Source organism: Eptatretus burgeri, chromosome 7 (assembly GCF_056783735.1).
Source record: "Eptatretus burgeri isolate ZD-2024b chromosome 7, Ebu_testis_v1, whole genome shotgun sequence".
Lineage (NCBI taxonomy): Eukaryota > Metazoa > Chordata > Myxini > Myxiniformes > Myxinidae > Eptatretus > Eptatretus burgeri.
In genome coordinates, this window is record NC_140967.1 from 27,051,864 (window position 1) to 27,062,973 (window position 11,110).

General features: G+C 49.5%; 1 protein-coding gene across 1 annotated transcript in view; it reads right to left on the bottom strand.

Moving 5' to 3' along the window:
• Positions 1–2,333, bottom strand: part of MRPS18A (mitochondrial ribosomal protein S18A) — an 18,203-nt gene extending 15,870 nt beyond the window's left edge. Inside the window, exon 1 of the mRNA XM_085887781.1 lies at positions 2,106–2,333. Coding sequence (XP_085743907.1) covers positions 2,106–2,196 — 91 coding nt within the window. The 5' untranslated portion in view covers positions 2,197–2,333. The remainder of the gene's footprint in view (positions 1–2,105) is intronic.
• Between the last annotated feature and the right edge of the window lie 8,777 nt (positions 2,334–11,110).

Sequence of the window (11,110 nt, forward strand, 5' to 3'; positions counted from 1 at the left end):
AGCCTGTCCGAATCATACCAAAGACTAAAAATGGTACGTGCTGCTTTCTTCCTCGACGTAGACCATTTAAAAGGATAGAGTACAGGCAAACGACGCTGGGATGGCAATGGTAAAACCACCTAGTACAACACTTGCCAAGAAACTTCTTCGGCAACACCAACGCTCTAAAGGGCATGGCACATCAAATCAAAAAGCAACGAGAGAGTTAATCTCAAGAGAGAAGCAAAGGATAACGAGAAGGCTCTTTTTAACTTTCTTTGCGATCCGAGCACCGTCTAGATTTCCTACGAGCCTCGATGAGTTTGTCCGAATCACAATATTTCCCAACGATGAGTACGAGCGGAAAATTTGATCTGTCGAGATGGTGCAATTTTTTGTTGAAATTACTGTTAAACTTGAGGTTTTTGGAATTGGTAAAAAAGGCGATTTGTGTTCTCCAAACGTTGAAGTATATCATCAAATTGAAATAAAATAAAAGTTTTAAAATTTTGTAGGAAAAAAAATATATATATTTGGAAGTTCACTGCCGTTGATGCAGCGTCTTTTACACCACCTTATTTAACACATGACGTTAGCCGTTGATGCAGCGTCTTTTACACCACCTTATTTAACAGGTGACGTTAGCCGTTGATGCAGTGTCTTTTACACCACCTTATTTAACACATGACGTTAGCCGTTGATGCAGCGTCTTTTACACCACCTTATTTAACACGTGACGTTAGCCGTTGATGCAGTGTCTTTTACACCACCTTATTTAACACGTGACGTTAGCAAGTGATGCAGCGTCTTTTACACCACCATATTTAACACGTGACGTTCACGGTTGATGCAAAGACTTTTACACCACCTTATTTAACACGTGACGTTAGCCGTTGATGCAGTGTCTTTTACACCACCTTATTTAACACGTGACGTTAGCCGTTGATGCAGTGTCTTTTACACCACCTTATTTAACACGTGACGTTAGCAAGTGATGCAGCGTCTTTTACACCACCATATTTAACACGTGACGTTCACCGTTGATGCAAAGACTTTTACACTACCTTATTTAACATGTGACGTTAGCCGTTGATAGTGTCTTTTACACCACCTTATTTAACACATGACGTTAGTTCTGTGTGCCTGTTGTTTGTGTCCTTTAGAACATCCCTAAAAACAGTAAGTTTCCTCTTTGGAATGATTTTTAATTTTATTTAGCAGGCAGGCAGAGTAGGAATATTATCTCACTCATGTCTGCGCATGCGCGATTGGGACGAGATTCACAGGGGGGGTGGGGGATTGACGAAATTCAGGGGGGATTGACGAGATTCATGGGGGGGGATTGACGAGATTCACGGGGGAGGGGGATTGACGAGATTCACGGGGGGAGGGGGATTGACGAGATTCACGGGGGTAGGGGGATTGACGAGATTCACGGGGGAGGGGGATTGACGAGATTCACGGGGGGAGGGGGATTGACGAGATTCACGGGGGGAGGGGGATTGACGAGATTCACGGGGGGAGGGGGATTGACGAGATTCACGGGGGAGGGGGATTGACGAGATTCACGGGGGAGGGGGATTGACGAAATTCACGGGGGAGGGGGGATTGACGAGATTCACGGGGGAGGGGGATTGACGAAATTCACGGGGGAGGGGGGATTGACGAGATTCACGGGGGAGGGGATTGACGAGATTCACGGGGGAGGGGGGATTGACGAGATTCACGGGGGAGGGGGATTGACGAGATTCACGGGGGAGGGGGATTGACGAGATTCACGGGGGAGGGGGATTGACGAGATTCACGGGGGAGGGGGATTGACGAGATTCACGGGGGAGGGGGATTGACGAGATTCGGGGGAGGGGGATTGACGAGATTCACGGGGGGGGGGTATTGACGAGATTCACGGGGGGGGGGGTTGACAAGCTCTCCCCCTCACGTCTACCTCAGTCGTTGCTCGTTATCAAATGAAAACGTCACTGCGACAATAACTACTTTTAAAGTCATCATTCAAAACGATGTATTTTATAAAGCAATTCAACCGAACATGCCACCTCAGAATTATAAATCTCATTGTCAGGTTGTTCATATAATTTAAGTCAGAAAACTGTGGGAAGTGAACCCACCTTCTCGAAGAGCTCGAATCGGAACGATACGGAATTGATTACGAGCAACGGTCATCCAACGAGCAAGCACACCGAGCATGGGAAGCGCCATGTTTGTTGTTCAAGCAGTATAATTATAATTATTATTATTATTTCCCGAAAGTTAAAAATGTTTCCACATTCAAGAAGCAATAAAAAGGCTGAGCAGACACTTATTAAACAAGTGACGAAAGGCTGTTAATAATCGTATTCAACTCATTACCGCTATTATTAAACTTACCGGATCAAAAAAAAACAAAACCATTGTGCTGACGCGAACTATACCGTCATGGTTGTCATACATTGAATAACAAGTTAAACTTTCGTACTTCAGTGAATTTTCACCAACGCTCCCTGTTTCTATTCAAATAACGTTTACATTCACCACACAGCTTCCGCCGGTTTTATAACGTGCTATTTTAAAAAGGTAATATTCACTCAGACTTGAATTATGGATCGTTCGGTCAGGTGTAATGGGCTCGACGGACAGGGACCAAGGCTCTGAAGTGGGAACAACAGGGTTAATTTGGATACGGGCACGGCGCAGCATCGGAACATGGGCGGGTCATGTGACCCCCTTAACCACGCCCCGGTACACCCATGTATGTATACATTATCATAAACTACTGATACATGTCATCTCTCCCCCCCCCCCCCTTTTTATTTTTATATATATATATATATATATATATATATATATATATATTTTTTGTTTTTATTATTATTATTATTATTATACTTTTTTATATATATGTACATATATATATATATATATATATATATATTTTTTTTTATTATTATGGTTTTTTTATTATTATTATATTTTTTATATATATATATATTTATTTATTTATTTATTTATTTGTTTATTTATTTATTTATTTATTTTATTTTATATATTTTTTAATACAATTCAAGACGCTCAGGAGGTTTACTGACACAAGCTGTTCCTCTAAGGGTGAGTGAAGGGCTGTCCTTGCTTGCGACTGCTGTGGCCTTCTCAATAAGAGGTACAGGGTCGGGAAGGGGTTCAGGTACATTGATGGGTGAAAAGCTTTCATGAGGAAACACCTCAGGTTCAAACGCTGGTGGTATTAAAGCCGCTGTCACACCTTGACGATTTAGCCAGCGTATGCCGACGTATGCAAAATTTGTCTAAAACGCTGGCACACGTCGAATACGTTATGGGTAAGTTTTGTATACGTTAAGAGCACGCTGGCATACGTCGTAGTACGCCGAGCTCGTCGACAAATTTTAACATGCTCAAAAATTTTCGACGTATGCCAGCATATGGCTCACACGTTCCGCATATGCTGGCTATAAGTTATAGGCACGTTACGCGATTGTTGATACACATTGACACACGTTACTTGTAAGTTACTCATAAGTCGAAACACGTCGAGGTAATGTTTAGCGTACCCGAAACTTATTTCTAACCGTTGAGTAACGTGCTTTGAACCTATGTGTAACGTATCTCCAACGCATATTGACGTATGTAGACGTATTTGACAGCTTCCTGATGACCACAGAATTTACTGAACGTGTTACTAACTTACAGCTACCGTATAATGGCGTATTGGCAGCGTTTAGGGGAATTGGTATATAAAAATGGGGTTCACTCAGGAGGAACCCATCAGTGTTCCAGACTCACTGGTTTTTTTGTTTTTTGTTTTTTTTTCTTCAGCATGACGGTGATGTTGACACTTCGATTTCTAGTGCGGTTATGATTTACATCATTGAGCGGCAGCCTATTAATTATATTATATTATAACCGCACTAGAAATCGAAGTGTCGACATCACCGTCATGCCGAAGAAGAAAAAAAAAAAACCATGGAGTCTGGAACACTGACGCTAAACATTACCTCGACGTGTTTCGACTTATGAGTAACTGACTAGTAACGTGTGTCAATGATCACGTAACGTGCCTACAACACGTTACTCATAGGTTAGAAATAAGTTTCGGGTACGCTAAACATTACCTCAACGTGTTTCGACTTATGAGTAACGTGTGTCGACATGTGTCAACGATCGTGTAACGTGCCTACAACTTATGGCCAGCGTATGCGGAAAGTGTGCGTCATATGCTGGCATACGTCGAAAAATTTTCAGCATGCTTAAAATTTGTCGACGTACTCGGCGTACTACGACGTATGCCAGCGTGCTCTTAACGTATACAAAACTTACCCATAACGTATTCGACGTGTACCAGCGTATTCGGCAATTTTTTCATACGTCGGCATACGCTGGCTAAAACGTCAAGGTGTGACAGCGGCTTGACACTTCGATGTCTGGTGCGGTTATGATTTGAATCGTCGAGCGGCAGCCTTTTAATAGGCTATGCCATGTGATCGTCGGTGATACGCTGCCGCGCTATGCATACGTTAGACTATCGTTGGGCATAGGTTGTGAACGCCGACAACGCGCTAAGCATTCGTTGGTATAAGTTATCTATATGTTATCGAAACGTTCTGTGTATGTTACTAACACGTTATGCATACGTCCAACTCGTTATGAATACGCCCAAAACTGGAAAAAAAAAACCAGCAATATTTCAGTGTACGCCAGCGTTTTACATACACTTTGATACGTTGCCATACGCTGGCTAAAACGTCAAGGTGTGACAGCGGCTTAATACAGGAGTGGGTGATAAAGGCACTTGAGCCGGTTCAATGTTTGGCTCCCCATGACATAACCTGAGTTGGTGATAAATAAGAACAGAGTTCAATTTGTTCGACCACTTTATTAGCGTGGAACGACAATAATCAAACAAGTATTGAACAGGTTGAAACACCCACAACATCCCTGGCTCCGGCTCAGGCTGCGTATGCGCACTGGCACAGGGGACCGTCGATATGTAGAAGTACCGTAAAGTACAATGTTCTCTATCTCCCTCCGAGTCTTTATTATGTTAATAGATAAATGCTGAGAAAATATTAAGTTTAATGAATGAACAAAAGTTTATATCGCCCATCGTGTGACTATTCCATGGAGTAGTCCTTGTGCCAGGCAGGCACGCTGGTCGCTCTGGTGGATCGGCGTTGACCTATTGCTGGTGCTGGTGGTGTCACATCGGGCCCCAGTGGGGATGGGGCTCTCGGGGTTTCAGGGGCCGATGGTGGCGTCTGAAGGATCGCACGCCTCGGTGTGCCTCGTCCTGGTGCTGCTGGCGTGTCTGAAACGGGTGTCGTCTTGCGCCGGGGTGTGCATACTGACGTCAGTGCCGGCGTGGGCCCCGTTGGCGTCGCAGGTGTCACGGGTTCGCTGTCGAGGTCAGGCAGTTGCGGTGTTACAACGGGTGCAGGTACAGTGATGCGGGTTGCTAGATCATCATAGATAGACCGGGGTGGCAGCTGGTCATTGCGAGCTGGGCTAAACTTGCGCAGGAATTTCCTGTTCCGAAGTGTGACTCTGCCCGAGCCGTCGATCTTGATCACGTATTGGTCGTGTTGGCGTACCTCCACGATACTGCCTGTCTTGTCCCATTTTTTTGGGTGGAATCCTGTCTGGTTCTGTACGCGGACTAGGTCCCCTACAGCAAGTGGCGGAAGGCGTTTGGTGTGTTCTGCCCAGGTGTCGGCTGTGCGGATATGACGTTTGCGGAGGGCCTCCTCCCTCGCTTTCAGGGTCTCATGCCAAGTGTCGTGCGGTCTGTACTTCCCGGGGATAATTGGGATGAAATCGCGTATCGGGCGGCCGAAGACACACATTGCCGGGGAGATCTTCGTGTCAGGGTCAGGCGTGTTACGATATTGTAGTATCGCTCTCTGCACAGCGTCAGTGTCAAGTTCTCCCTGCGGGCTGGTGTTGTCCGTGATAAGTCGTTTCATTGTCTTAACTCCAATCTCCGCGCGACAGTTGCTGTGAGGGAAGGCCACCGATGACAAGCGGTGGTGTACGCCCATCTGTGCAGGAATGACCTGGTCTCGGTGGAGGTGAACTCCGGTCCCCCATCCGACGCGAGCTCTTCTGGTGTCCCGTACGTCACGAAGGCGCGACGTAAGTGGTTTATGAGTCCGGCGGCGCCACCCGTCGACTTTGAGATGATCGGCCAGTTCGAGTATCTGTCCACCGTCACAAGGTAGTGTGCACCCCTGTGTACAAAGAAGTCCGAGCACACTGCCTGAAAGGGGTAAACGACCGGAATAGGTGGAGTTGGTGGCGCTCCAGGCTGTGATGGTGCCATCCGGTGGCAGTGTTCGCAGTTTTTCCGAGTGGCGCTGATGTCGGCCGACATGCCTGGCCAGAATACAGAGGATTCTGCGCGGGCGGTCATCATTGATACGCCCTGGTGGGCAGCGTGTAGGGCGCTCAGCACATCGCCGCGGAGTGAGGGTGGTATGACTACTCGGTCCTTGTATAGGATCACTCCATCTGTCGATGTAATGTTCTCGCGGTACTGGTGATAGTCGCGAATTGTCTCTGGCATCTCGATTTTTGAGTCGGGGATGCCGTTCATTGTCATTCCCTCCAATATGTGCATATCGCCATCGCTGCTGGTGGCTTCCCTGACGCGATCCCATGTTACTGATCGCAATGATTCGAGGCCCGCGGCACACCATGCCAGGTTGTCCTCCTCGACGTCGTCGTCATACTCCGGCTCAGTTTGGCGTAGGAGGGACAGGACGTCGGTGTGTGTGCTTGGTTGGAGGTGGGTCGCTATGGTGGCATTGTCATCTGGAAGGTTCATGAGTGGAGGTCGCGTGGTGCCGACCGGCCTGCGCGACATGGCATCTGCCGCCTTGTTCTTCATGCCCGGGATATGTATGATGCGGAAGCGATAACGCAGGGTCTTCTCCTTGAGGTTCCTGAGGCGGGGGTTGGGTATGTCGTCAAGTGCTCTGTCCGAAAGGAGTTTCAGCAGTGGTTTGTGGTCTACCGCAACGATCAGGTTCTCGCAGCCCAGTACGAAGTAGCGCGCCTTGTCCAAGGCGTCCGCGACTGCGAGAGCCTCGCCCTCTATGGGCGCGTATCTGGATTCTGCCGCGTGTGTAAATCTGCTGCCGACCAGGGTTATTTTCCATCCATCAGTGCAGCAGAATGGTCTAACTGGCACGCATCGGCAGTGCTTTTGAAGCAACCAGAATCCGATTCCCTCCTTCGACCAGTCCGTGGCGATGCATGTTGGCTTAGTTTTGTCAAATATGCGGACACCGTGTTCGATTTCTTGTACGATCACGTCTTTCGACTCGCGGAATATGTCCTCTAACTCCATGGACCACTGGAAGCGTTCTCCACTTTTCAGGAGCTTCCGGAATGGCTGCATTCGTTCGGCCATACTAAAGGCGTATGCCACCTGGTTGACAAGCCTGAACCACGATCTGACGTCGGTGATGTTACGCGGTTGTGGGAAATCGTGGATTGCTTCCAGGTAGCGGCTGCACGGTCGCACGTCGGTCATGGTGATGGTGAAGCCCACGAAGTCCACCGTGGGTGCGCTGAAGACAAACTTCTCCGGGTTGAGGATGATTCCATTCCGGCCGCATATATCCAGCCATTGGACCGCCTGGAAGTAGCTCCCCTCAATCGTGTCTGACCATAGTAGCGTGTCATCTACGCACTTGGTCTTGTTACCAATGTCCGCGACGATCTCATCGTATCGTCGTGAGTAACCGTCCCCCGATGCCATATACCCTTGTGGGGCAGATAGGTACTGGTAGCGCCCCCATGGAGTGATGAAGGTCGTCTTGTGGCGGTCGTCCTCGTGTAGGCGGACGCTATGGTAACCGTTCCATGCGTCGAATACTGTCTTGCGCTTCCCGTTAGGTACGCGTCTCGCCTGGTGGAACGGGGATTGGGTGTGGTGGGTCTCGCGGAACGCATGCTTGTTCAAGGCCTGAAAGTCGACGGTGCGTCGCGGCTTGCCATTCTTTTTCGCGCAAATTACCATGCGGTGACACCATGTCACCGGCGTGCCGACGGGTACTTCCTCCAACACGCCGAGCCGAACGTCCTGGTCGAGGCCTGCTTTTACCTCATCTTGCCAATGTATGGCCACGGCGATGGGAGTGTGATGGGCAACCGGTGTCGCGTTCTCACTGAGCATAAGACGTAGTGGCGGGCCGGTCATTCTCGGTAGTGGCTGGTGTGGGCACGTGTTGAATGTGCTCTGAGCATACATCCTGAGTAAATGTGACTGTAGTGCCTCTCTGTTGGCCTCGGTCGCTGGCATGAGGAGTGCGGTCGGCTTGGTCGGCGGCTCCGCGCGTCGCGGGCAGTCGCACAATTCCGAGGTCGTCAGATTCACCTCTCCGAGTGTCGGGAATCTGTCCGAGATCATTCCCAGGTCCATGCACGCCGCGCGGGAGAGGAATATGCGGTCTGAAGAGTCCGTCACGTACGCGATTTGGCGCGTCTCCAATCTCCGAGCGTCGTCACTGTTACCGGCGAATCTGACTACCACGGCTCCGAGGATACGAATTCCTCTGTTGTTTGCGGCCTTCATGGTCATGGATACAGGTATGAGGTCCTCGGTACTCAGGCCCATTTGTTGGACGACTTTAATGCCGATCAGGCAGCTCTGGCACCCCGTGTCTGCCATAGCGGGTAGGGTTACCGCGTGGGTTTGTTTCAGGAGGTTAAAACCCAGCGCTTTGTAATCCTCGCGCTTGTTGGTGAGAGTGAGGTTGACGTATGGCTGCGGGTCGGATATGCGTTTCATCCACTTATCGCACATATCATCGTACAGGTGGTGAGCGAGGGGAAGCGTGCGCATTTCGTCCTCTGTGCTGGCCATGGTGACCGTGCATAGCTTGACGAAGGCTGCCGTCTGCTCGTCGTACATCCCGTCGGTCTCCTTAGATGGGGGTCTTGCCGATCGGCTGCCCAGGCACGCCTTGTCGAGGTGATTCTGGCGGTCACACTTCCGGCACTTTTTACCGTATCCGGGGCACTCGGCGCGTCTGGTGCGCCATTGAGGTGTTTTGCCATGGCCCACCTCGCCGCAGTAGATGCATACTCCTTCGGGCTTGGCCTTCCGTTTTTCCGGCCTGGCTCCTACTCTGGCACGGTCGTCCTGTCGCTTTCCCCGCCGATACGAACTACTGATCGCGTCCGTGCTCTGAGTGTCAAGCAGGCGCGATGCCGAGCGTTTTCCAGACTCTTTGGCCTCGATATACTCTATCATGTCCTTTAATGGCATGTCCTGGTTCTTCTCACCGAGTAGGTCAAGTTGTATTGCTTGGTCCGCGATGCCACGGGCAACCACGTTGCGCAATATCTCTTCCGTGAAGTCGTTGACCTGATCGCACCCCGCCTTGGTGCACTTCATTTCATACTTGCACGTGTCCGCCTGCCCCTTGATGCGGGCGTGGAACGACCGGACGGGTTCCTCGTGTCCCTGCCGCATGTTAGACAGGGCCACTCGAGCTACCATCGTGTTCTCCGTCCGGACGGCGAGCGCCTTCATGGTGGCGAGGACGTCTTCTTCATCGCTGCCCACGAGGCTCCTACCCGCCGCGCGAGTGACGTCCTTTCTCAGCTCCTCCTCACAGCACTCCAGTAGCTGCGTGACTATGTCGGGTCCGACAAGCTTAGTACCTGTTTTGTATTCGCCCCAGCGGGTTATGAAGTACGACCAGGCCTCGCCCGTTCTGGCCAGTGCTATGGAGGGACGCTTGAGTTTCTCCATCTTGGCATTCGAGCTCGCCGCCCTCGGGGCGGCGACGTGCACAGTGCCGTGTATACTCAACATGGCGGCCACCACTGCCGCCTCTGCGTGTGTAGCCATATAGTCACAACCCTCGATCGGGCACTCTGCTTCCATCGGCGCCATAGGAACAGTTATTCTGGAGTAAACGTTCTATTTTCGGTGATGCACATGTGTGTACAGTGTCCTGGGGGCGAAGATTGGGTACAGTACCCGAGAAATCCAAACTCACTGTCGACGTTCTCGTGGTCCGTTTTCACCCAGTCGTGTCCTCCTCAGCACCGATGATCTTTACTCGACTGCATCAAGTTGTTTGATTATAAATAAGAACAGAGTTCAATTTGTTCGACCACTTTATTAGCGTGGAACGACAATAATCAAACAAGTATTGAACAGGTTGAAACACCCACAACATCCCTGGCTCCGGCTCAGGCTGCGCATGCGCACTGGCACAGGGGACCGTCGATATGTAGAAGTACCGTAAAGTACAATGTTCTCTAGGTGAACATGTTTATGTTTGCATCTACCATAACACAACTTCGCAAGAAACATCATTTCACCAATGTCGTCGATAATGATGCCAGATAACCACTTGGTTCCACATCCGGAGTTCAACACATATCCAGGATCATTGATCTGGAAGTTGCGGTATACAGATGTTTGGTCGTGTTAACGTTTCTGTTGATACTTGTTATTCTCAACCTGTACCGTGACGTCCAGGTGCACTAATGATAACCGTGTTGTTAATTCACGACCCATTAGAAGCTTGGCAGGTGAGCGACCGGTGGTTTGAAGTGGTCTGGTACGGTAGTTGAGCAACACACGAGCTAGACGAGATTGAATGGAGCCTTCCTTGGCACGGTTTCGACCATTCTTAATGATCTGAACAGCACGTTCGGCTTGACCATTACTGGTGGGTTTGTAGGGGGCAGATGTGTTGTGTTTAATGCCATTCATTTTACAAAGGTTCTGAAACTCTGAATTCGTAAATGATGATCCATTATCTGATACAATGGAGTTTGAAATACCATGTTGCGTGAACATGGCATGTAGAGCTGAAATTGTTACAGCAGAGGATGAGGGTGGCACCACGAGAGCTTCAATCCATTTGGAGTGGGTATCAACTACGATAAGGAAAAGCTTCCCTTGAAATGGACCAGCATGGACGATATATAGTTTGGACCATGGCTTTGATGGCCAGGACCACATGGCCAATGGAGAGTGTGGCAGTGTCTTGGCATGGGCTTGACAAGTTGATGGCCACGACCACATGGCCAATGGAAACTGTGGCGGTGTCTTGGCATGGGCTTGACAAGTTGATGGCCATGACCACATGGCCAA